Source organism: Pollicipes pollicipes, unplaced genomic scaffold, assembly GCF_011947565.3.
Source record: "Pollicipes pollicipes isolate AB1234 unplaced genomic scaffold, Ppol_2.1 Scaffold_3447;HRSCAF=4054_pilon_pilon_pilon, whole genome shotgun sequence".
NCBI lineage: Eukaryota > Metazoa > Arthropoda > Thecostraca > Pollicipedomorpha > Pollicipedidae > Pollicipes > Pollicipes pollicipes.
The window spans coordinates 35,847,836-35,874,713 of NW_023596297.1; the positions used below are offsets into that span (position 1 = coordinate 35,847,836).

General features: G+C 53.1%; 2 protein-coding genes across 2 annotated transcripts; one reads left to right on the plus strand and one right to left on the minus strand.

The window, feature by feature from the left end:
• Positions 1–2,247: 2,247 nt before the first annotated feature.
• On the minus strand, positions 2,248–7,854 carry LOC119092739 (uncharacterized). Its single transcript, XM_037215717.1, has 5 exons — positions 7,704–7,854; positions 5,496–5,689; positions 4,856–5,034; positions 3,774–4,206; positions 2,248–2,975 (listed from the first exon to the last, which is right to left on the minus strand). Exons 1-5 carry the CDS (start codon positions 7,847–7,849, stop codon positions 2,497–2,499), a joined length of 1,431 nt encoding a protein of 476 aa, XP_037071612.1. The 5' UTR covers positions 7,850–7,854; the 3' UTR covers positions 2,248–2,496.
• Positions 7,855–16,512: 8,658 nt separating this feature from the next.
• cass (apoptosis inhibitor cassowary) lies at positions 16,513–26,267 on the plus strand. Its single transcript, XM_037215463.1, is given in 10 exon segments — positions 16,513–16,728; positions 19,234–19,395; positions 19,810–19,975; positions 20,953–21,122; positions 21,336–21,455; positions 21,457–21,534; positions 21,874–22,053; positions 22,582–22,754; positions 23,109–23,328; positions 23,627–26,267. Coding segments are annotated over 10 exon segments (1,569 nt in total). The 5' UTR covers positions 16,513–16,659; the 3' UTR covers positions 23,858–26,267.
• The last annotated feature ends 611 nt before the right edge of the window (positions 26,268–26,878 follow it).

Here is a 26,878-nt window from a genome sequence, read left to right on the forward strand (position 1 = left end):
GGAATCGTCTTGAGCCGATCGCTCGGCGCAAGCCGTGGACAATGAGCCGCAGCAGAGATGACATGCGCCAGGCAGTGTAGCATGGCTGTCTTCGCATAGCGTTGCGCTTTTGCGGGGAGAAAATCCGCGTGGATCTCTACAGACCCCCGGTCTCCCCTTTCCGGACGGCCAGCCGAGAATAGCCCAGGTATACTCTATACAGCGAACAGAGGTGTTGATTGTAATCATTTCACGTGCGAGCCGGGCCGAGGCCCGATTTATCTCGATAAATCGTCTGCCGCCACCGGCGGGGACAGCCCCGGTCGTGGCAGCGGCGCACAAAGCGCGGCCAGAAACCAGAGCCGCCGCGATGGATCACGCCGGGGGCAACCCTTTCACGCGGCGCCCCGTTTCCCACCAATTTGGGCAACATTCTTCGGGGCAAATTCGCTGAATGTCCAGGGTCACGTCCCACTGGGCGGCGAAAAAAGGCCGCGGGAACCGAGTGACCGGGTGCACAAACAGGCCCGGTCACGGCGGCGCCCCGCCGCTCGATTGCGTCTAAATGGGGGCGGAGCGGGGTCGCGCCGGGGTCGCATTGTCGCCGGCGGCCCGCTGTTTGGTCAGCGGCGCGGCGGCGATTCAGCGCGCCTCGCGGGTCGCCGGATTGCGGGTCAGCCTTTAAACGCCCTGAAAAGGTGGCCCGTGTTTGGCCAGATGTCCGGCTGACCGCGACCTGCCGGCCGGCCGGCCGCCCGGCGGCAGGCAAAACATGTTTGTCACCGGCGGCCGGGCACCGGTCATCTGTAATTGGCGAGTATCGCGACACGACCGGCCGGCGGCGACGGACGCATTCCGCGCCACTCCGGCCGCCGGAACTGCTGCTCGACGAGCCCGCGGTGGCCCGCCGCTGAGCCGGCGCGGGAGAGGGGCGCCTGCGGCCCAGTGCGCGGCTGACCCGGCCGGCGCCGGCGCTGTGTGCTCAGAGGTCAGGTGCGGCGCCGGGTCGGCCACCGGTCAGCGCGGCGCCACCGGGGAGTGCAGGCGACGCCGCCGGGCGCTTCGGAGCCAACAGAGACTGTTTGGCATGCTTTCAGGCGGCTGAGGTGATACCCCGCCCGCAGGGATCTGGCGGTCGTGTGATGGACAGGGTGACAAAAATACCACGGACGGGAAACGCTACCAGGAAATGGACGTCATCAAGTGGGCCGAAAGGGAAATAAACACTTGAACTTGATGCTCTGTAATTTGGGGGAGGGCTTGCGCCTCGGGTTCCTACATTCCAGGTCACGGCGTCAAAGAATAACTCCATAAAGGATTTGCTAAAGCATCCCAAAATTTTCAAACTCCCCGGGTATTGCCGTTTTATACGCACTTACCCTTTGGTGTTTGGTGATAATCCAATCCACCTTTTGTAACTGAAGAGTCGATAACGTGCGCTATTTCTCGAGAAGCGTGCTCAATAAAATTTACGGCATAATGTAGCTGACGCATTTTTTGAAAATAGTCGCTAGACCAAGGTAGCGTTTTAAACCTTTGTCTTTCCTTACCAGTTGCCTCTTTCTGAACTTGTTTGCAAATAACCGTTATTGCGGTCATAGTTATTTTGGCACATTTTATTAGGTGGGTGACATTACATTGTCTGATTTTGCATTGTAATTTCGCTAACATTGATTATTAGCATTGTCCGATTTCGCTGGCCCTTTTGCGACCTCTAAAGTGATATTCCTTACACACCACGAATGACTGTAGGAAGAAAAATGACCAAGCCTGCCTCCAAAATGCACTTAGAACAGTTTTCTCCCCAGATTTGAATTTAACGCACTTTCTTTTCAGAGATGGGAGCAGGAGTGTAGTTCCTGAAAACTAATTTTGTGGGCTGAACCGTAAAAATTATGACTGATGAGAAACAATGGATAAAAAATGATAAACGAAAATAGGAAACAACATCCCCAGTTAGGAGGCATAGTCTCCAAAGCTGAAGAGGAAACCGCACTCCTCTAGGCTAGTCATGTTAAGCATGCCTGTATCTCATGACTTATTAGTTAGTCTCAACTATCATTCAGTGTTTGATGGCCAGTAAATGATACTTTTGTGCAAATAAACTCCAAAACTAAAATGCTTTGATGGTTATGCCACATCGCATTTTATTTAGCTTTGTTTTTGTGGTGTATCGCATTTAGGGTCATATTGCAACGGTTTCTAAAAGATTTGGTTCCATGTGACCATCAAGACGGCTTCAAATTATGTAAATAACAGAAAAGGTATTTATTTATCCCTGGGTACCGGGTTCATAGCAAATATTTTATTTGATTCTTTTATGTGACCGACATGAGCAGACAAGACTACTTTTCATTCCACACACGTTCATGTATGCATATTGTACTATCTCCACAAAATTTAACACATGACGCAGCTGGGTACATCACGCCACGGAAATGACTGTTTCAGATGACGCCTCGTCTCTCGCAAAACACGACCCGTTTGACCTGCAATGCACGCGATGCTGGCACCGCCTCACGGCTGCGTGCCCCGCAGACCGTCAATCAGCACGTACTCGAGCGCCCGCGACGGCGACAGCAGTTTGCAGTAGTGGTTGCCGGGGAAGAAGGGCGAGTCGACGGCCGTCTCGATGGCCACCGACTGCACCTGCACGCCGTCCGTGCCGTAGGTGAGCCGCAGCCGCTCCTGCACCCAGAGCGGTCCGATAAGCGCCATGTGGTCGTCCAGCAGGACGGCAGGGTGGCCGCGCCGGCTGAAGCGCTCCCTGGCGGTGTCGGGTGCCGCCGCCAGCGCCGTGTCCAGTGCCAGCTGGTTGGCGTCGCGGCAGGAACGGCGCGGCCCGAACGTGCCGGCCGGCAAGACGGAGGCGACCAGCTCCTGCGAGACCATCTTGACGGCGATCTCGGAGCTGGTATGCGAGTTGGGCGAGGCGTCCACCGGGTCCAGCGGATGCTCCACAGACGAGAAGATGGAGATGTTCGCCGAGGTATCGCCTGAGAACCGAGTCAGGTGAACGACACAGCCTGATGAGCCCGAGTCAGGTGAACGACACAGCCTGATGAGACCGAGTCAGGTGAACGACACAGCCTGATGAGCCCGCGTCAGGTGAAAGACACAGCCTGATGAGCCCGAGTCAGGTGAGGGACACAGCCTGATGAGCCCGGGTCAGGTGAAGGACGCAGCCTGATGAGCCCGCGTCAGGTGAAGGACACAGCCTGATGAGCCCGGGTCAGGTGAACGACACAGCCTGATGAGCCCGAGTCAGGTGAACGACACAGCCTGATGAGCCCGAGTCAGGTGAAGGACACAGCCGGATGAACGATTGGCAACAAACTTTTTGGCATCGGTAGGGCTAATTTATTATTGGGCTAAGTTGCGTAATGCAGATCTCGCGCTGCAAAAATGCAAAAGTAGTGGCTTAAACTTCAACACTAGCACACGAAAACGTTCATTTCATCGCACAAGGATTTCCCATTGAGGCCTTCGAATATCTTTGCTGCAAGGATGAATGCTACTCACGCGACCTGCTGCAAGATCGGTGATTCTGGTATCGCACCAAGCTTAAGTGAATTATGAGCTATAAAAATTATTTGGCATCATTAGCAAACCCAACCCTACTGCAGTCCAGAAAACTGGTCTGCAAGCACGCGAATCTGTTCAAGGTTTTGGTAGCTTTCTACGTATCTCACTTCAAGAGTATGCTCACTCAGTACATCACGAGGAGTCGTGTCCCACCTCTACCCGTCAAGTCGCTTTACCCCCCCCCCCCCCACGCCCTTCGCATCACCCACCGGTGGCGTTCACTGTCGTGTGCTGATGCTCCAACGTGGACAGGTCGGGCTCGTGGCTGCTCTCGATCGCCACCGTCACCGACTCGTTCGCCACGTTTAGCAGGTACCGCTGGGCCGTCGCCGCCCACTCCGAGCGCTCGCCGTCCGCCTCCTGACGCTGCAGCTCGTACAGCGGCGCCAGAAACGCCCCCGTCGCATTATAATCGGTGCGCAGCATGGTGCGACTGTCCTCGGCCAGCGTGCGGTTCTGCACCAGCGCGACGAAGGCGGCGCAGCGTCCGGCGAGCATCTGGCGCGCGGCGTCGGCGTCTAGCTCGGAGAGGATGTCGTGCTCGGCCACGCTTGGTGGAATGTCGCCGGTGAAGAAGTGGGCGTGGTCGACGCCCTCCAGCAGAATGACCGGCTTCAACAGCGGCGCCCAGTCGTGCTCGGGCTGCCGGCGAGGTCGCGTCAGAGGCGGGAGAGGTCACGTTTGAGGCCGAGGAGGGGTCACATCAGAGACGGAGGGGGCTGTAACGTCAGAGTTGGAAGGGGAGAGGTCACGTCACAGACGGGGATGGGTCACGACACAGACGGGGAGGGGTCACGTCAGAGGCGAGATGGGTCACGTTAGAGGCGGGGAGGGGTCACGTAAGAGACGGGGATGGGTCTTGTCAGAGATCGGGCAGGGGTCACGCCAAAGGCAGGCAGGGGTCACATCAGTGGCTGAGGAGGGGTCACGTCAGTGGAGGAAGGGGAGGAGACTACTTAACAGGCGAAGAGGAACAGGGTTTGTGGATCGGGCAAAGCAAGGAGTAACGCTCTTGGGCTGTTCAAAGCGTCGTTTTGTTAAAAGATATATGATATATGAATGCTCTAATCACTCCTGTTTATCATGCAGCCGGGTCTGGAAAACTACAGAATTCCCGCTATTTTTGCACACGCTTTGCACTTTTATAAGCAAGTGCTGCTCATATCGCACGCAGGCGGGACGTGGAATACCCCAATACAACTTATTGCTTATCAACCACTGTCAGCCGCCGCAACCACCCCACAATTTGCCGTCCCGAGACTCAGCACCGCATGGGGGTCGTCAGCTGTACCTCCATCGCCATGAGCTCGGCGTAGGTGTCGGCCATGCGGGTGGGGCGCGCCTGGCCGCCGTCCAGCGTGCCGCTCAGGTGGAGCACGGGCAGCGGAAACTCGGCCAGGGGCCGGTTCGTCAGGTACGAGCCGAACAGCATCAAGCCCCGCAGAGATGCCGCGTTGGAGACCACGTATCCTGAGGCAGTGGCGGGGTCAGGGCAGTGGTGGTCGGGGTCAGGCTCGTACTGAACGGCGTCGGGGTCGCGCCGAGTGCTACGCGGAGTGGGAGGTCACATGCGTTCGAAAAATCGAGGATCCAAGTACGAAATCGAGGATCCAAGTACGAGACCCGCGAAATCACGATCAGTTGGATGCAAAAGAAGATCATTTGGGTTACGGGTATACGGGTAACCCGGGGCAGATTAGGCGTAGAGAGAGACCCCGATAGGTCAACCATGGAGGCAGTTTGAATGAATTAATGTGCGTGTAGAGAAAACAATTTCTATCGACCAACATATTTCTACACGATATTTACGTTCTGTTGTCTGTTACCAGCTGTATGTCACCGACTCACCACAAAACTCTGAACAATGTTCACGGCGCTTATCCAACGACCACTCAGCTTCGACTCCAGTCCGAAGAAGTCGTCAGTCTTACCCTGCACGACAACTCCGCCCAGGCTGTGGGCGGCTATGAACACGTCGACTTCTTCCGGCATGCCGGCCTCTTTCAGGTCCTGCATGACGGTCGAGATGACGGCGCTGATCTGCAGCGGGTTCGGAAAGTTGTTCAGGAAGCCCTCCGCGATGCCGACCCACAGTGGCGAGTCAGTGGCGTTCTGGATGGCCAGGCTGTGGGGTAAGACGCCGGGGTGTCTGGTGAACTGTCAGACCGTACTAGGTCAGAATGTCCAGGCTGCGGGGTAAGACGCGAGGGTGTCTGGTGATCTGTCAGCCTGTACGAGGTCAGGATGGCCAGACTGCAAGGTAAGACGCGAGGGTGTCTGGTGATCTGTCAGCCTGTACGAGGTCAGGATGGCCAGACTGCAAGGTAAGACGCGAGGGTGTCTGGTGATCTGTCAGCCTGTACGAGGTCAGGATGGCCAGACTGCAAGGTAAGACGCGAGGGTGCTGGTGAACTGTCAAGCCGTGTAAGGTCAGAATGTCCAGGCTGCGGGGTAAGACGCGAGGCTGTCTGGTGATCTGTCAGGATGTACGAGGTCAGGATGGCCAGACTTCAAGGCAAGACGCGAGGGTGTCTAATGATTTGCCGGGCTGTACGAGGTCAGGATGGCCAGTGACATGGGATGTCTCAGGCCGCGCCGAAGTGTTGTTTGCTTGTGATGATAATTGGTTTAAACGGCGTGAATGTTAAATCAGGAGGGACAGGCATGCTTCAAAAGTTTATTAACACGTGCCCGGGTAGGTCAATGTAGTTTGTTCACTCAATTGTTGTGTTGCCTAAGAAAGTATCTCAGAGATGTATGGCTTCGCCTAACACTCCGTTGTTGGATCAAATTGAACGATTCCCTAAAAATTACCCTCGCTGAAACCATGTCCTGATTTTTCCCGGCCATAGGTCAGCAACCTTACAAGGTACATCTAAAGTCTTGATGACAAACGATCCTCTATTTCATTGTTTACAGCTATCCAAAATTTGGCGCGGCTACACTGCGCCGTTCAGAAACCATTCTGGTAAAACCTTCGGGGGCCACTTTGATCGCCCACCCGAGCGCGTGTTAAGAGACAACTTTATGGCGGATAAGCTCCGATGAGCATGTTTTGTGTTGTGACCTGTGCTTCTATGTGCTGCCTCACACGGGCTGCTTCCCAAAGCATGTCCACTCATTCTAGTATTTTCTCAATAAGGGCTAAACATTATATCACTTTTTTGGCACATTCTCGTATGCTGTATGAGCGCTGCCGGTAGCGGTGCATTTGAATCACTTTTATCCTCGCACACAGTACTGTCTATTTTCTCCATTATTGTTGTAGGTGAGAAATGCGTTCTATCTTCTGAATTATAACTCGTCAGGCAGCTTATGCAATCCTCACATAGCGGATAATGTATAGCGCTTGCAAGATCAAGGCCTTTGTGAAAATATTCATAAAACGCTGTAAGCGGCTGATATATGGATAAAGCGATGCTGAGATGTGTTTGTGGACAACGCAAAAGGTATGCTGTGCTTTATGCAAGGTTTGCCGCGTCTAGGATATGTTCGGTAGTCTCATAATGAACGATGCAGCCTGCCTTTTTTTCCCACGGCGCGCAACGCTCCAAAGCACTTCAGCAGAAGACCAGATGGCCTTGAAATGACCTGGTGACTCCATAATAACGTGCGGCAGCCGCTCAAGGATCGAAGAGTTTCGTAAGTCACATTTCAATCGCATATCACAGCCAAGTTTTGTACCTGCGGAACTTTTTTAAGCCTCTACGTTCGATGTGATCGACATTTTGGTGAAAAGAGGTCACAAAGCACGTGCTGAGTTCTGGGAATGATGTGTTGAATTTCCAGTTTACTTTCATCCTATGTGGGCTGGATATGTTGGCTTCTGCCATGCGTTGAAGAAGTAAAGTGATGTCACATTTCTGGCCTGAAACAGTAATTTGGTAACCTGGGTGTATTTGCATGACGCTGACGTTCCTATCTACGTAAAAACTGAGACTGTCCGAAACATATTCACAACGTTGGTCGAGATATGGGCAAGAGAAGTTCGTAAGCACGCGTGAACGATGAACAGAATTCTTGGCGCTAACCACTTCCCTGGCCGCGCGTGAGATAAGATAGGTGTTTTACAGGAACGAGATGACACCTCCCCAATCCATCTCGCCGCGAGCAAACCACAGGCACATGGCCCACCTCACCCGAGCTCCTTGTACTGCTCCGGGTAGACATCAGCGCCCTGCACGAGCACCATGGCGGCGGGGTTGTCGCCCGGCGCTGGCGGCGGCAGCACAATGCTACGAGCCGCGGACACCAGCGCCAGGAGCAGCAGCGGCAGCAGCAGCATGGTGAAGCTGCAGTGTCAGGCGGTGTTCTGAACGAGCCAGAGCCAGGTGCCGGTCCGCCGCGGACGCGTGGGAGCGGGCCGGCTGGCGGATCGGCGGGGTTACGTAACAGGGGATTGTCGGGAATCGACGTGGGTTATCTTGGCGGCGGATTTGGAGCGCGGATGCACGCGCGGCAGCTGTTGTTTTCGCCGTGAGCCGCACATCAGGAAGACATGGTGTGAAGGCGGTGTGAGGCTGCGCGACTTCAGGAAGAATTGATATCGTCGCACGGGACCGCAGGCTTGCAGGCATGAAGTACAGGTGTTTGAAGCTGTATATGGGTCAACCGGGGCCTCTATTAGCGTATTAATGTTGGAAAACAGGGATCCAAGGCCACTTTTGCGCCAGAGGTCTTACTGTGCCAACGATTTACGCCAGTGATTTACGTTGTTCAGAGCCCCACAGCGCCTAGCGGGATGTTGTCAAGGGGCCCCGAGTCGCCCAGGGCGGTGTTCGAGGAGACCCGAAGAGCCTAGAGAGGCCCACCTGGTCTGGCAATCAAGGGCCCGCTCGGAGGGTCTAAGAGCATAAAGGGCTGGTCGCAGTCTTATTCAGGGCCCAGACCTGCGAAGACGGGCCCCCAAATAATGGTCAGAGGGCCAGTTACGCCGATCGGGCACCTCCTGGGTCGATGTGGGCCTATATGTCGGTCAGGTACCACCATGCCACGCAGTCGGCTCCGTGTCGGTATGGGCCTGAGGACCCACTTCCCAATCAGCTATAAAGCCGTGGCCAGTGATTTACGCTGGTCGGAGGCCATGTATCGGTCAGGGGCCCATAGCGCCTAACAGAGAGCCTTGTGCTCGTGAGGGCCCCGAACCGACCAAAGGAAGTGTTTGATGAGGCCCGAAGAGGGCCTCATCAAAGGGCGGCCCACCGGAACCGACAATGGTGAAAGGCCAGGCTGGAGAGCATAAGGGCTCGAAGGATTGGCTGTAGGTTGCATAAAGAATCCCGGCTTATACGGTCGTAGCCTGAAACATCTGTCAGAGTTTCTCTTGTACCGTTTTAGGAACCCCTGAGATCATGCGGGTTTGTACGTCGGTCAGGGATAAAAAACATCGAACAGTCGACCCCATGTCCGTCTGAGCCCTTGAGACCCATTTTCCAAGCGGAAATGGGGCCGGGGTCCGCGATTTGCAATGTTCGGGGTTCTTGACACAATGAGGGCTCCTGTGTCGGGTAGGGGCCACACTGCGAGGTCCTGTGGCAGCAAGTGGCCCCGAGGAGGAGCGGTGCTTGAGGGGGTCCGAAAAGGGGCCAAAGTGTCTCTCGAGACCAAAGGTCAGGGGCCCGATGGGACGGCTGTAGGGTTCCAAGGGTTGGCTGTGGAAAAAAATTAAGGACCCCCGCCCTTAGAGCTGTGATCTCAAATGCCAGTATGATGACCTCTTGCACCGGTAGGGACCCCTGAGACAAAGCGTTCCTCTATTTCGGCCAGAGATAACGAACAACGAACAGTCAGCTCCGTGTTAGTCTGAGCTCTAGGGGTCTATTTCCCAAACAGGGACAACGCCAGGACGTGCCTTATATCTGTCGGATCCCTGTATCATTCAGGGGCCCACAATGTCTAACAGGGCATTCTGTATCAACAAGAGGCCTCGAATCGGTCAGGGGAAGATTTGTTCAACAGGGACGGGGGCGGGAGCTCAAATGGCAGAGGGCCTCTTGCGTTGGTCGGGGCCTTCTGAGAACGGAAGGAAACAAGAACTTAGGATGGGCGCTCACATTAAGATAAAAGAATAGTCCTGTGCTAGTCAGGGCCCCTGTACCGAACGTTGGGTCCTCCAACTCTATTCCAGTATGGGCCCGTTAAGCCTAACAGGAGTCTATGTGCTAATTATTCGACCACCTGCGGTGAGCAGGAATCCTGTTGCATTACTGACGGTTCGTGCGGTTATCCGGGGTCAACTGCGCGGATCAGAGGACCCCCCGCGTCAGGGAGCGGACCAATGTCATATGATGTATCCTTCTAAGGATCTGCTGATCGGCCAGAGCATGCCGCCCGTGTCGCCAAAATAACGACCGGAATACACAACGCGGTGCGAAAGAATGGCCCTTCAGCCCTTGACCGGGAACAACAATGTGCTCCGAAGTGCTGTACTCGAGGAAGCCTCTTTACCGGAAAAAATAAAGGGTCTCATTAGGGCCGAGTGGAGTGGGTCGAAATGAGTTTAAAACGCACAAGGCCATCCCAAGTTTCCCTGAGAACGTCCATTATTTTGCAGAAGCGACTGGTGGAACAAATACCATCAAAATGTTTCAGCCTGCGCACCGGGTGCCGATAATGTACCAGTTTACTCTCCCGCGTTAACCACTGCGCGTCTGGAAAACCAAAGGTGTGGGGGTCGATTCCCCGCGGTGCCCGCCCTTTCCGCCAGGGTGAGAGGCTGGCGGCGCCATATAGCCTCAGCAGCTGAGTGTTTCACAAAGCCCCAATGACACGGCCGTGATCTCGGAGCGCAAGGATAGCGATGGCTTGGCTCGCAGTTTTCGTAAAACCGAACGGCGCTGGCCACTGCATGTAACGCCAGGGGGCGGCCGCCGAGTGCGCAACAATGACTATGATAAAATGTTTTTGAATGTCTTCTAAAACTAATTCATGCAGATCAAAGATAACACTGGGCGAATCTTTTTTAAAACTTTGAAGATGTCCTCTGGACAGATTAACAGTTACAGAAACACGACAACAATAAGTTTACCTTTACTCTTCCAGCTCCACAACCAGATTTCAACACCATTTCGCGGTGCTGTAAAGACCAACAGGTTGTTGTCATCAATCTAAAAACCGCACAGGTAAAATATACTCCCGGAGTATCTCTAAATGTACGATTTGGAGTCTAAAAGCTTTCAAAGGTACTTCTTTCAGATGGATCACTATTTTCGCCCACCTGTTGGCCACGGCCTGGTATAAGCCACCGGGCCAACCCCGTGCAGCCTAAGGAGACTGCAACGTCTGACGTCGAGTTTTTTTCTATGACATGCGAGGGCGTACGCCCAAAACTACGTTACGTAATTTGTACCGCTAATCGATTCTGACTGAATATTGAATATATCCAGGCAAAGATGACTTGGCCATTTTAATGCGACTTCTTGGCTGGCCCATTTTGATCTTCAATTTGCATTCGCGGAACCCTTGCCATTTCTATAAAACCTAGATAAAGATTCTGACAAAGTTCCTGAGTTCTATCGATTTAAAAGAGTTCACTGGGCCACAGTGAGATGAGGAGCGCAGGCGATTTATTTCATGCGGTCATTTAACGCGCGATTTTGTCAGTTCAGTTGCTGTAAACTAAGGGCAGAATTGATATCGCGGTAGCAGGTGACCTATTTTCCAGTTATAGAAGATAAGGTGTGCAATATATATATATATATATATATATATATATATATATATATATATATATATATATATATATATTTGGGTGGTCTTTTCCTATCAGGAGGCCCTTTGTCAAACCTTTGCCAACCTTGCCAAAGCTCTGGCTGCGCTCCTGTTATTTTCACAGTGGCAGGCCAGTGGCAAAGCAGGTAGATGTAGGGTAGCTTATCAGATTGTGTAACGAATTGTGTCTATATCAGATTTTAATTGTTAAGAGCGCAGCCGCTTGCATGTCTCTGTTACACATGTTCTAAAAACGTGCGTGACAGCATTTGCAAACTATTGTCACTTTCCCGTTCGGGGTTTGTATCTAAGTTATTATAATGTAAATGGCGTATTTCCCGTAATATGCATTAACGGCTATGTTAATGACTGCTGACCAGGCATTGATCATGAAATAATCATCATCGAATCGTCGGTATGTCATCGCGCCACCACCGTCAGTAGGAATCGTCAGAAGCTCCCCAAGATGCACAACCCGGAAGTCTGAATAACATTGAGCCAAATACTGAACAACTGGAATGAACACGCGCTCATATAACCACTCGATTAGCTACTTCGTTTACCTCGTCAACACTTCGGAGGCGAGAAGCGGCACCGACTCACGGGTCTCCAAGGAACATAACTGGATCAGAAAAGACTCACCTGAACCACCTGTTTTGGGCCTTCCGTCGCTCAGCCTGCCCATCGTCTACAAACGCTGCCAGCCAGCTTAGCGCCCTGAACCGAGAGCGAACAGCGCGCGGCGTCTCTCTGCGGAGCGCGCCGCCGCCGCCAGCTGTGTACACGTGGCCGCTCGGCCGGGGTCGCGGCGGGCGGCCGGCAGACGCGGGGGCGGACTCCGGGGCGCCACGAGTTTAAAGGGTCGCCAGACAATGGAGCGGGGGTTTTGTCCGGCCGGACATCGGAGCTGGCGGTCCTCGCTCCGCGCGCGGCGCCGAAAGAGGCCGTCCGCCCAGCCGCGCATCGCTTTCTCAGCAGAGCCCAAGAGCACGCCATCGAGAGCTGCGGCCTCCCGAATTCGATACAGGCCGTCCCGCGACGGATTATCCCTTGCCACTTTCCGTGAAAGCTCAGTTTAAAGAGCGGGATGGGTGCGCAGTTTGGCTGTAGCCGAAAGCACCGCTTTCTGCCCCGATGTGCTCGATCGATTGAAGGGTGAAGGCCAGTGATGAAAGTGAGGCGTTACACCCAAAACGGGCGACAACCGGATTTGAGGATTCGCATGAGTTTTTAGTCGTATCCTGGGGTAGGTGGACTGGGATTGGGACTCGGATTCCAAATTCGAATAAATTCGAACAGATGAGATTCTTTTCATCGCAACTTGGAACTTATCAGTCAATGTAAAGAAGAACGGATGATTCAGCCCGATAGAGAACCGACACATGCATGTTGCATCTATTGTTGGGACAGCTCCTAGCCTCAGCCGCTCATAGCATCAGCGTATAGCACAGAAATGAGGCAAGATGGGTGTATCCGTACTGCACTACCGGTTTGCAAACGGTCTCGGGTTCGTCGTCCAGCGGTAAATACAGCTCGCACTTGCAACGAAACAGCAGTGAGCGTGTAAGACGGCTGTTTCTATTGATCGTGTCCTGTGTCAGAGGGCTGAGCCTAACAAAAGGTCGGATGCACTGTAAGACACGACCCATAATGCTGCTTGACGCAGCACACATAATTGTGGCAAAGGTGCTTGCGAGCAGGCTTAGTACAGTAGTTAACAAAGTGGTGCAACGAAAACAGACAGCCTTATCAAGAACGGATATTAGCGACAAACTGACTTATCTCAGACAAAATACATCACTGCAGCATCAAACAAATACCAGGGATTGCGATGGCATCTGATTACGCCGCCGCCTTTGGTAGGCCAGAGCATAATTATCTGTTTGTAAAATTAGCAAATTAAGATTTTGGACGTTCCTTCATGGTATGGATAATGTTACTTTAGACAGGTCCAAAATTTCAGGGATTCTTTCATAACATGGATAATATTACTATGAAAGCGTCCACAGTCCTCGTGTTAACAAGAACGGCCGCGCATCAGCGTGGTTTAAGCCGCCACGAGTTATATGACAGGGTTGGCCTGTCTCAGGAATGTTGTTCGTGTCAGCTGCCGAGATTCGTCATGCAAAGCAGTGTAAAAAGTTAGCTGAATTGCCGTTGGCAGAATGGATGAATCTGGCGGCGTACACGACGCGACCCCTTGCGTCAGAAAGGAAAACCACGCGTGGAAGGCATGTGAGATGGAAAGCAATTTTGGCGAGATTTCGGGAATTCTTTTTAACTTATATGTGCAACCCTGTTCTCATTGGTCCGCACTGAACGAGGTCTCGGACTCTATCTGCACCAAAGGTCAAGATTAAATGCAAGTCTCTGAGTGTCTTGTTTCCAGCCGATGGAAGATGTACAGAGGATGATAGGTATAGAACTAAAAATGAGGAGTAAGCAACGCCATGAATTTATGGAACTAGAGTGGGTTGTAAAAACCGGGATAGTCATCTCAAAAAGTCTGGAAATATAAAGGTTTAATTGTGTGTAAGTGTGCCTCAACATTTCATGAAGCACCGCTACACAAATAAGGCGCGAATTATGAGGTTCGTATGTCTGTCCCGGTCCCAAAAAGGAGCGCAGACAACCTGCGTCAAGGCTCGGGGATCGGCGTCGAATGTCGTCTATTGCCCGTATTTATCAAAAACACGTGCTTGGCGTGTGCTGGTCACGTAATCATAGACACCTCACTCGCTTGACGAAAGCTGCTCCAAGCATTTACTGGTAAAATGGGATTGTCTGATATACTGAAACCACAAGTACTCATGTGGCTCATGTCAGTTCAGAACACGCAACCGGACTGCATTCCGAAATGTAGCGCCGACTGGAGGGGGACAGCTTGCTATTCCATCATGCATCGGTTCTGCTTCCACTTCACATAAGAAAGAAAACCACTGAGCTTCTGGCTTTTTTTGCCCGAAAATAATCGGCCTTTAAAATACCTGGAGGCACCCGTTAAACAACGATGAAACCTGATATTCACTCGTGACCATGAGCATGACTTCGAAACGTCGAGACCTCTCACTATAAATCATGCTTGCTTAATAACCCTACCCGGCTAAAGTCTCCTGATATGTTGAAAGTAGATTACTTTTTGCATGAAACCCGCACCGCATAACGTTTCGTTTTCTCTTTCATGCATCGACCGCGTGGTGGAAATCAAGGTGCTTGTACCATCATCTGTGTTTTGTGGGCCGCTCTCAGCGCCGTCTGTAGCACCTTTGATAGCGTCTTCTTGCGGTAGCTCAGTAAGGTACTACAAACCAGCAGGACGGTCAATGACTCAATTGTATGGCGACCGGGGACAGAAAACTGCCAGAAAAGGGTAACACAATCACAGGAAGGCACCCGAATGCCTTTGCTCTAAGCACATTCTAACAGTAACCTTTTATCGCCCTGGTTCATGGTTCAGTGCTGGTGATCGCTGGCCGAAATACAGTCCCGCAATGTACAATTGGTCCCCAATAGATGCAAGACGACCTCTGACTGGCATTTGAGGTCACGGCTTTACGGGCATGTGACGCCCTTAAGATGACCTAGGTTAATCCTTCGGGCCCTTCAACCTTCCAATCGGACGCTTTATCTTTGGTGCAAAGGGTCCCTTCAGCACGTCCTTGGACTGTTGTGCGTGTGGGCACTAACTCTTGAGCGCGTATCTTAACACCAAAGGTTTATTCGGCAGTCGCTGGAGCACCGAGCGGCCCGACCGTCGCATGTGCGTGTCGCGGGGTGAGAGAGGGAGCGGATGTTTGCATAGCATATCTGTTGGCGCTGACGAAAGGCATATACGAAATTGTGAAACAATTCGCCAAATGAAAGGTCTTTACGAGTTGGAACTATTTCTGTCGGCGTGAAGAAATAATTTAAAGGGTAGGAAATGATTGTAGGTACAGCTGGCGGAGTTAGCGTGACAAATTCCAAGTGAAACCTGAAACTGCATAGGGCACGGTGCCATCTAGCGGATGGGACGGCAGGCGTGTTTTCACTGGCGCCGCCTACAGGTGACGCAGTCTACAGGGCCCCCTCAAAACCCGTGACCGACTCGGGGCCACCAGCCGACACGTGACCCCTTATTAGGTGCTGCGAGTTCATGACCGACACAGGGGTGCCAAACATTGCTTCAGGAACCCAAACCAATGTGAAGCGTGGCCCCCAGTCCTTGCTCCTGCTTGGGGACTGGGCCTCCAAGGTTCAGACTCACAGGAAGCCAACTGTTCTGTGTTGATGTTGTTGGTCTGCTTAACTTAGACACTCTCAATGTCTCAGGGATCCTGTAGCAGTGCAAGAGGTTTTCTGATTTATATTTCAGGTCACGTCCCTACGGGCCGCGATTCTTTGTCACCTATAACCCGCCCTTCGTGTCATTACGGCCTCCAATCAGACCTGGCCCCTGATTATTGGTTCCAAAGGGCCGCCTGGATACCTCTTCAGGCCTCACTGAACATTACCCCTGGTCCACGCGAGGCCCTTTGCAAAGGACAATCTGTTAGGCGCTGCGGGAACCTACCAGACGTTGGGGTCCACAATCGCTGGATTAGGCTCCGTCCCTGCTTGGGAAATGGGCCCTCAGGCTCCTCTGAGCCGACTTTGGGTTACTGGTGGTGTCTGACCAGCATGTAGGGTATATGAGCCCTCGCCGACTCAGGGGACAGCGCGCGGGGCCCGCTAGCTTCCATGGGAGCGCCTGGCCGCGCAGGCCGGTGTCCCCGAATGCGACCTCCGGCTGCCCCCCCCCCCCCCCTCCCAAGCCCTTGGGTTACCAAATCGGGCTCTTAGTCGTAGCTTTTGGGGGCCGAAGGACTCCTCGGGACCTGAGGGGGGAGGTACACAACCCCTTACCCCCTACCCACGCTTTTGCTTCGCTCTTTCGATCACCCATTCATCTTCCATTCACTTCCTCACATTTTGCCGCTTTTGCGACACAAACTCGTAAAAACGTTTTCGGAAGGGAAACGCAACATCTTAAACCCTAGCGGGATTAGTTGGAAATGTTTAAATGCATATCAACAGCAACTTTTCTTTCAATAATAGACAGCTCAGTTAAGAAATATATATTTTTGAGTTTCTTAGCTTTAATTGTTGTCTAATTTATGGCTATAATTATAAATGATTGTACAAATAGTATTTTCAATATGTCATGACGCTAGTGTCGCCAAGTCATTGGCATCGCCATTGTAAAACACTGCCGCGTGTTCTCCGGTGCTGGGGTGGTTGCCGGCCGTTGGATCGCCTATATTTGATGTTTATGCAGGATCCGAAGAATTTCACCCATCGATTTGCCTTAGAATAACCGAAAATCGTCATTTGGTGTGTTAGCAAGATTTCAAACCAGCTGCCGAGATGGACATCGTCGAAAGATTGTACAAAAACTTTGAAATTCTGAGCAGCGCCAAAGACCAGGCAAAAAATGTGAGTTGTTTGGAGCGCGATACGCAGTCACTGTTTTGGTAGTATGCTTGTGTAACATGGCATTAATTAATTTTTTAAGTTTCAGAAATTTTTGTGCCACCATGTTGATGTGTGCACTTGAGATAACCTTGTGGGCAGGAGCTAGGAAGCTTCTGTGGTTTGTCCGCAATAATCATGTTAGCAGTTCTGAAGAGAGCTTTCTAAGGTCATGGCACTCACTGCATGTGTAGGAAATTGCACTGGAATTTTTGTTCTCTAGGTTTCCGAGGAAGGTGATTCCAGTCATGCAGCATGCTGTGGGCAATGTTGGGTCACATGCTGGGACCAGTCAGCAAAAAATCTGTAACATGGTCACATGAAGTTGGTGTGCTGAGCATTGGGTCCAGATAACAGCAATTTCCTTGTACCCATGATGAGAATTTTAGAGCAAGGCCAGTGACATAGCAGCAACCTTTTCAGAGCACAGCAATATGTTTGCAACAATTTCAAGGTACTCATATCTTAAATCTCTTGGTGTTCAGCAAGCTGTCAGCATCAGTGTCAGCTCATATATAGCCAATGTTTCAAGATAACTGGGTGCTGTGCATGTAATTTAAGGCCTAAATATGTCTTAACATTTTTACAAAAAGATATGTGAAAATTCAGCACAATTTGGCCTGGCCTCATGCATACAACTGTTGGGCTCAAATTGCACATGTTAGCAGATGTTGCTCAGGTGTCCAGGATAGTGATATATTTTGGGGGAATGTCCTGTGTTAACCACTGCTCATCTGGGAAACCAGAGGCACTGGGTTTGATTCCCTGCAGTTTCCACCCTTCCAGGTGGGGTGAGAAACAGGTGATGCCATACATATAGCCCAAGCAGCTGAGTGTGTTTTAAAATCCTATTGACTTGGAGAATAGCACTGGAACATGCATGCATCAAGCTGAGGGTGGGATAAGGTTATTGGATTTTCAAATAAGCTTTGCTTTGAATTTTGTTGGATATGTATTTTGGAAATTACTGTATTGACAAACAATATAAAATGCAAATTCAGCCTACTTTGTTCTAGCCTGAACTTGGTGTACACATTTTCCAGATTTGGATGAATGTCATATAAGCATTGTGTGCAGGGAATTAGTCTTTTGGCAACACGGTCCTCTCACCTATTTTGTGAAATTACGCTCCTGCTTCAAAGCATTCTGATGTCTTCAATATCAAAAGTGATATTGTGATGTTATAAATGATTATACAGTATGCTGCAATGATGTTAATGCTGTACAAGATTTGAACATTGTAGATCACATCCTATTGTCATGCTGTCTGGGCCTCTCATCACTTCTGGTATTTCATTAACCTAACACTTCGGAGTCCAATAGATGCCTTTCTGTATCACCATTTCATGTTGGTTGCCATTGGGATGGTGGGGATTGAACCAGAGTTTAAGGTGTGGTGTGAGTCTTTATACAAGTGAACATGCATCATGCATCTATGATTCACTCTAAGGATAATGTCATGCATTTAATCAGATTTTTGATATGCTGTCCCTAACAGTAGCATCCAACATTGGTCCAGTAGGGTGTGGTAGGAGCAATTGGTTGATGAATGATTTATTACCCTTTGAATTCAAACTCAGACATCTGACCTGCCTGTCAGGTTTTTGCCAGCCTGGGACACCTAGATACTGGGTTGACCACCACCTAGTTTAATGCTGATTGGCCAATTTTGAGCAAGGGGAGGGGCAATGGGCAGTGTGCCCAACCTGGGGGTGTAAAAGCATGACAATATTGACATCCCTATCACTTAATTGGCAAAATATTGAAACACTGCTGAAAAAGATCTTCAGCTGAGCTGGAGCAGGGTGGGTCATCAGTAAAAAAAACACAAATGGGAGGTTGTTAGGGAGGAATATTATCACTGTCTTGTACTATGGCTCTGGTAGAATAAAGCTGCTAAAAAGCTGCTTTGCTGCCTCCGTGGTCTTGGGGAAAGATGCCGGACTCGTAATCCAGCGGCACTGGGTACGAGTCCCAGAGTGGGCGCATTGTTTGACACAACTGAAATGGAAAGGCCAGCTGGCAACTGGCCAACGAGGCTCAACCCAGACCTGAGGCGGCCGTGTCGCAGCATTGTGCGGCACGTAAAACCCTCGGCATTCCTGTCCGGCGAAAGGGCAGAGGCAAAATTAGCTGTTGAACTGGATGGCACGCTTGGCTGGTGGGTTCGGGGTACATGCAACAAGCCATGCTTAGCAGGTACTCCGAATCCGAAGTCACCCATGCAAACCATTTGGGATAAATTTATAAAAAAGGCCCTGGTGGAATGCTCATGTAACATTTCCTCTGAAGTTTTGCATATATTAGGAGAATAAAGCATGTTTCAGTGTGTGTGCTCTGTGTGATAATACTGAACAGGAACTAGGTCATATAAGAACTAAATCACGTAGGCTTGACATCTGTGCATGACATTGGTGTATGTGGAGGACGTGGATTTTCAAGGATGTTCACGGTTTGTATTGTTTCCAGCATGAAAAGGAGTACCTGGAGATCCTGGAAGCAGTCAAAGGGAACGCCAACGAGAAGCGGCTAGCATCGCAGTTCATCGCGCGCTTTTTCAAGCATTTCCCCAGCCTGGCAGATCAGACCATTGACTCCATTCTAGATCTCTGCGAAGATGAAGATACATCGGTATGTTCATGCCTCATGTGCTGTGAAGGCGAGCTTTAGACTGAAAGGATCCTTGCACTAGCTGAGAATATTTTCAGGTCTAGCAACAGGACCCAGTCATCATGTCTTCTGCGAGTTGGAGGTCGTTGTCTCATGAAGGTGTATTGAAGTTTAGCCCTCTGGATATTACTTAGATTGTGTTTCTTGCTAGTATGATAATATTTAAGCGAATAACGTCAAAAACTTGTCATCGATAGTCATATTTCGTAATAGATACACTGGCGATTCTATGTGTGTACTGACAGACGAGACGGGGATGGAAGTCCGAACAGTTATCCATCCGTAGTGCCAACTGGAGCGCCTCACTGCTGGTATGCCCCGCGTCTGTACGGGGTGGGGCGCGTCCCTGACGCCGCTCCGGCCGGCCGCCGACAGATCCGGAAGCAGGCGATCAAGGACCTGCCGCAGCTGTGCCGCGAGAGCCGCACCTTCCTGCCCAAGATCGCCGACGTGCTGGCGCAGCTGCTGCAGTCGGACGACACCTCCGAGATCAAGGAGGTGCACAGCTCGCTCACCGTCCTCTTCAAGATCGACGCCAAGGGTACGGCCACCAGGGTGTGGCCACGGCCATGGTCCACATTCCGCTGTTGTGTCAGAGGGCGGACAGGCACTCGCGCCGCTGCGTCCGTTTTGACCGCGGCAGTTACAGAGCAATATCACTGTACTTGTACTGAGAGCCAATCCTTATTCTTGTCAAGTATCAAGTGAGCCTAAACCAGCCACAGACAACGCCAACGTACCATGCTATTTCCATGGAAGAACAATTCAAATTTCAGCATTTTTCTTACATGAATGGCTTAGCCTTAAGATATCCCAAATTTCCTCAAAGATGTGAATGGGTGTGTGTGTGGGAGTGAGAATTAACCTGGCCTGTGTGTTTTTTTATTTTTTTAAATTTAATTAACCTGAGAATTAGCCTGAATTAAATAATGGGAATTAACCTGGCAACAGTGTACAGGGGTCTGGATACCCTGAAAATTACCTGAAACTCAGGAACGGCGATTTAAGTTGGCGGCCGGAGCCAGCGATGCATCGCTCACTATACACACCCAGCATAGGTGCAGTGTCCCTTCAGCATGATACCACTGACCGCATGTACTTTTGCAAGGCATGCTACGGTGTAGTTTTTGTAATGGCTTTGGATAGGGAATGTACCAGATCTATGCAGATGTTTGAAGCTGGAATACTTCTGTTTAGGTGTATGTTGCATCATTTTACACACACACACACACGTACGCACGCACGCACGCACGCACGCACGCACGCACGCACGCACGCACGCACGCACGCACGCACGCACGCACGCACGCACGCACGCACGCACGCACGCACGCACGCACGCACACACACACACACACACACACACACACACACACACACACACACACACACACACACACACACACACACACACACACACACACACACACACACACACACGCACACACACACAATCTACAGCAACTTCTATGAACGCTGCTGACCGCCTCCCTCAGTGTCACGCGGGTCTTCTTGCAGGGACGCTGTACGGCCTGTTCTCTCAGATCCAGTCCGAGGAAATGGAGGACAGCCTAATTCGAGAGCGGGCCATCAAGTACCTGGCTGCGAAGGTCAAAACATTCGACTCCGACGTCATGACCAAAGAGGCGCAGGAAATACTCTGGAATGAAACCAAAAAGTCACTCAAGGTGCGCTGCTATGCTAGCCATAGAACCAGGAAGGTCTGATTGACTTCTGTGATTACATAGTTGACAATCTGGCTTCCGCGTCCCGCTGCTGGACAGTTTGGCTGTTTCTACGCCTCGGAAGACACAACGCAGTTTGTTGTTGAAAGTCTCTGCCAGCCACATCAGGTACCTGCACACCTCACACAGATCACATGCTCACTCCTGTTCTGGCAGGACGTGACTGGCGAAGAGTTCGTCCAGTTCGTGGACATCCTGTCGGGCACGCAGACGGGCCGCACGGTCAGCGGACACCAGCAGCTGCTGCAGCTCATCTGCGACCAGCTGGACGCCGCTGACCAAGGTGGAGCTCGCCGACCCGGAGGCGCGCGACAAGCTGCTGCTCTGCGTGCGCCAGGCCGTGCGCTTCGTGTCGGTAAGGCCGCCGCCACGCCGCTGCTGACACGGTCGGGTTCGGAGCGTCGGCTGGGTCTGAGTCGGGTCATGTTACCGGGCTGGGACAGACTGAGCGGTGTCTAAGGGTGGGGGTGAATCGCAGTCTCTGTGTGTTGTGGGCGTCGAGTATCTCACTCAGTGGTTGGGGTGGGCCTGCTAAGTTTATTGAGGCCAAGTGCTAAACATTTATGTAATCAAATTATTGATCGTAAACCCGCGACGATTACGAGCTGTATAGGTCTGTACTGAACTGAACAGCGCCTGCCATCTCACCGATCGCCTCCCGTCTGACCCTGTGACCCCCTCCTCCTCCCCTCAGCGCCAGACGCGGGCCACGCAGCTTGTGGCTTACCTGATCGACGCGGTGGTGCCGCGGCTGGGCCAGCTGCCGGCCGACGCCCAGCTGGAGCTGCTCAAGCCTCTGGCCGAGATGGCCCAGTACACAGGCGAGCTGGAGGGCGTGGAGGCGCGCCTGGAGCGGCTCCATGCTGCGCTTGTGGTGAGTGCTGGCGCCGCGCCCCGGGCCGCGCTCGGGATCTGGGATGAGTGCTGTCGCTGCGCCCCGGGCCGCATTCGGGGTGAGTGCTGGCGCCGCGCCCCGGACCGCGCTCAGGGTGGGTGGGACTGCGCGCTGGACAAGGGTCTGGTTTGCTGTTGTGTTGGCGTGTGTCGGGACTGGCTGCTGTTGCTGGTGATAACAATATAGAAACATTGGAGTGGAGTAGTGTTTTTTGTTAGCAGACCGCATCGTAATTCATGAATGTGACCAGGCAGTGGCTCGCCACAACTGATGTGAATGTGACTTTCTGGCCACATCTAACCGTATTATTGCTTTTGTCCTGCTGTTACCGTAACTTTGGGTCACACCCCTTGCAGCCATCGATCAGATGTCCGCTAACGGCGCCAGCAGCGTGCCAACTGTGATAGACGTGGCGGTCCTCGTAAGCCGCAGCCAGGGCCACCCGTCCCGGCTGTTCAGAGGGCTTCGGCCGAGGACCGCTCTGACCGCGCCCCGTGACCTGTGCAGGAGCGCATGCCGCTGCCGCCGCCGCCGACCGAGGAGAACGGCGCCGTGGCCGAGCCGCCCAGTCTCGAGTTCTCGCACATCGAGTGTCTCATGTTCACGCTGCACCAGCTGGCGCGCCGCGCGCCCGCCTGGTTCACCGACGACGCCGACCGGCTCAAGGACTTCCGACTCAGGTCAGCGGGCGGCGGCGGCCTGGGGTGGGTCAGGGCAGAGCGGGGCAGGGTGGCGGCGACGTCGGCTCCCACCGGCGTCTGAAGCTCGGGCGGTGTTTTGTGGGGTGCGTTAGCCGCATCTTTGCCGCGACAGGCTGCGGATGGCTACTTGGGAGTGTGGGCGCTATGTGGCCTAGAGTCGCTGCTTCCAAACTTGGAGAAGTCACCATTGGGTGTCGGAGCATTGAGTCTTGTAGACCCACAAGTGGTGGCGTAGCTGCCTGGCCGCGAAGATGCCTCCTTCCGAATCTGGACCGTTGGTGAGAACGCAGGTCACGCTGTTGCCTGAAGCTGCACGTGTGTCCTCTCGCACAGGCTACAGTACCTGGCGCGCGGCACGCAGGGCTACATCAAGTCGCTGAGGGAGGCGCTGAAGGACGCCGACCTCAAGTCTGAGGAGAACAAGATTCGCGCCGTGGCGCTCAAGACCACCTCCAACATCAACACCATGATCAAGGACCTCTTCCACACGCCGCCCAGCTACAAGAGCACCATCAGTCTCTCCTGGAAGCCGATGACGGGCACCGCTGCAGGGGTACGTGTATGCAACTGTTGTTTGCGTTTGTTTCTTCTGTGCTACTTATTTAGTGGATGGGGAGATGTTCTGTTGCAGAGGGTCCAGAATGGTGTTTAGGAGGGTTCGGCGAACAGTGACGGGTCATGTTCTTTGCCTGCGATGCATGTGCGTCTGATTACTGTTTGGGCTCAACATTGGTCTGTCCTGGCTGCAGTTTTTATATGTACGTGTGTTGGCTATCCACCGACGAGCGTGGGCATCGGCAGTCCTGATCGCTCGCCGGTGCTGGTGGCTGACTGCCGGCCTCCGTCCGCAGCAGAAGGCGACAGAGCCGGCGGCGGCCCCGGCCCCGGCGCGCTCCGGCGAGAAGCGCCGCGTGCCCATCACGTTCGGCGGCGCCGACTCGGCCAACAAGAGCAAGGACGGCCGGCGCATGTACCAGCCGCCCAGCGGCAAGTACAGCGATCGGGCCGGCGGCTACCGCGAGCAGACGTCGCCGCGTGGCGCGCGCGGCGGTCGCGGCCGCCACCGGGGCGGGCGCTACTGAGCCGGCCGCCCAGCGCCGGGAGGCCGCCGCAGGAGGACCGGACAGTGTGCCAGCGGCGGACGGTGCCGGTGTCTGGCAGCTGGCACCGGGGCGCGCGCTACTGAGCCGGCCGCCCAGCGCCGGGAGGCCGCCGCAGGAGGACCGGACAGTGTGCCAGCGGCGGACGGTGCCGGTGTCTGGCAGCTGGTCGCTATACAAAGGCGACTGATGGGTGCTGAACGGGGAGGAGAGAGAGATCACGTGCGCCTGCCCTGCGCTGCTGCTGGCCGGCTGGTGTGGTATTGGTGGCGTGGGACAGGCAGAAAGTGGTGCGGTTTGAGCCGTCTCGACCAGGCGGCGTCACACACGCGGCCCATTATGACAGGTGTGTCTCCTTTTTGCTGCATTAGTGCAAAGTGGTATTGCGTGTGTGTAGTCATCGCGACTTTATTCATTTCATGTTCCACTGGGCGGGCGTCTCAGCGGCTCGCGTGCCTCTAGTGCTGTCTGCGCGGCGTGGCTGGATGGAGTTGTGGGCGAATCGGGGGAGATCAGGGACGGGCGGTTGGCCGCGCGTTTCGAGTCGAACCATGTAAGTTCGCTGGAGCAAGTGGATCGAGACCGTGGACTGAAGCACGCCTGCGTGCGAAGGACTGCGAGCAAATAAGTTCTTCCGCTGCGAGACAATGAGTCATAAGTGATGAGTAAACCAAGCATGCCCGCTGCTGCCAGAGGCACAAGGCGTGGGAACGACTTCATCGACTTCAACGTCACGGAAGTAGGTGATCGGAGCCCACACCGATCGAAACAGATTGAGCCCGATACAAGCAGACTTAGCATCGGCTATCAGAAATAATGGCGTGCATTGCGTGCGGAAGGATTCAAAACAAGCCCAATAGTTACCGAAAACCATCGACTTCGTCAACGCTTAACATCATCGATCAGGAGGAAATGCTAGTTAAATCTGACTGATACACGGGAAGAAGCAGAAGCTGTCTGACATGGGGAGCAGAGTTGTCTGTCTAGACATTCGACTTACTGCAAGATTGCTCACGTGATTGGTCATCGTGAATGTGTGGAATCCTAAAGCAATAGGAACCGAATCCACTCCGAGAGGAAATGTGAGGTAACGCACTATGAAGAAGATAGTCCACTGCAAGCCAGATCGTACCCCGCAAGCCGGATGCGCTGCTGAAAACCGCAGACTTCGTCACCTTGAGTATATCCGGCCTGGAGGGAATGCAGACCAATTCTCACTGAAGACGGTAGAAAGCATACAATTTGTCGTGCAAGAAGTGAGGTCATGCGTGCAAGCAAGATTGCGTACGGTAAAAACAGTAACGCAGCAGTTCATCACGTGGAAGATTTATATGTCTCGAACAGTACATAGCGAACTTCTACAATATGGTGAATCAAAGATGCACAAGACCACAGAGGCTGAAGAACGAATGCAGGGTTGTTCGATAGTTGTCTGCAAGTAAACAATGAACAATTTTCAAGAGACGTTGACCATACCATGCAGAATGCTGGAAGAATCAGGAGCAGGCAGGACGGTTGTGTTCAACTTACAGAATGCTCTGCACCAGCTTCCAACAATACTGAGTCACGATGCTGAAGACGAACACAGCCGAAGCCAGACAGCTTCTCGTGATTAGTACGGAGCGCGCTGCTTCGAAAGCGCCTGACTCAAACTAAAACTTGGGATAACTAACATCAAGACAGAATGGCCGGCCCACGCCCTCGCCGCGCTCTCGCAAGCGGCGGGTCCGGCTGGACTGAAGCCTCGTCAGAGGCGAGGTCGGCGGAGCGGTCCAAGGCAGCGGCCGACGGCGGGCGCGTCGGACTGCAGCGGAGTGCCGCCCGCTCGCAGCCGGGAACTGCTGTCGCGACGCCCGGGCTCTTCGGACCACCTGCGCCCGGCCGGGCCCGTTCTGTGGCTCCCACGCGACACCGGGCGGCCGGCTGTCGGTGCCCCGAACGTCCGGCCTCTGTCCACAGGTGGTGAGACTCGGTGTTCTTTTCAGCAGCAGTTCCGCAGGTGGAGGAGCGGTGCGCCACCGGTCGGAGGTGGACAAGAGCGGCGGTAATTGGACTGACGCTTCGTGTACTGCGATCGGTTTCAGAACTGGCGGCTTCTACTGTTCGCGGTCTGCCGTCGTTCGTCAGTTCGCCATGGAAGCCAGTGGCCAGCTCCGGGCGGTCCTCACGGCCAGTACTGGTTCACAGGTCTCTGCCGCCCCTGGCGCGGGGCGCCGGCCGGCGCCTGAGCAGTCGCAGCGTGTTCTCCGTCTCAGCGGGTGGCGGGCGGGTTAACTCTGCCGTGTTTCAGGTCTGGAGTCACGCTCAGGTGAGTTGGGAGCCACAGACCCGGGCCGTGTCGCGCCATCCAGCCTCCGTTCGGCGTTGTCGTTTTAATACACTCTCCACAGCCGATCTCTGTTTGTGGTGGCGCACCGCCGTGGTCGGATGCGACGCGCGGCGAAATGGTTACGTGTGGACGGACGTGCTGGTTCGGCTAGCAAGGGCAGCCAACGTGGAGAAAGTCGAATGCTGACGTGTCACCAATGACACTTCCCGACTTAACGATGTAGCACAGCGCAAAGCAAGACTACGTATTTTAGCACCGACCCGGGTGGAATCACTTCTCTCGCCCGCCTTGAAGGTTTTTGCAGGATAATTTCCTTACGGCGCGCTGCAGCCGTGCCAAACTGCGCATAGCTGTAGGCGATTAGAATAGCGGACTCTTGGTATGCAACTTTAATGTACATTGTAACGTTGCCGACCTATGAGAGGTCGAGGCCAGGTCGTGGCCTTCAGCGAAGGCAAGACGTAGAGAATCGTTCAGCCTGAAACAACAGAGTGCTGGGAGAAGCCATACATCTCTGATAATTCCATCGACTTTAGGTCAGGTAGGAAGGTCAGATCGAGTTCTAAACCAACCCGCGTTTTACTATGGAGCTTGCTGCACGAAGTAGTTTCTGGCGCTTATTTCAAATTTGTTGATGATATGTAAAATACATCTTTCATGCACTTCTTAAAGGG

Bases quoted from the DNA above. Each gene is read 5' to 3' on its own strand.
- LOC119092739 (XM_037215717.1), bottom strand. From the start codon at position 7,849: ATGCTGCTGCTGCCGCTGCTGCTCCTGGCGCTGGTGTCCGCGGCTCGT. The intron at 5,690-7,703 runs GTGAGGTGGGCC...CTTACCCCACAG, and splicing joins GAGCAGTACAAGGAGCTCGG to CCTGGCCATCCAGAACGCCA. The intron at 5,035-5,495 runs GTAAGACTGACG...CCACTGCCTCAG, and splicing joins GGGCGGAGTTGTCGTGCAGG to GATACGTGGTCTCCAACGCG.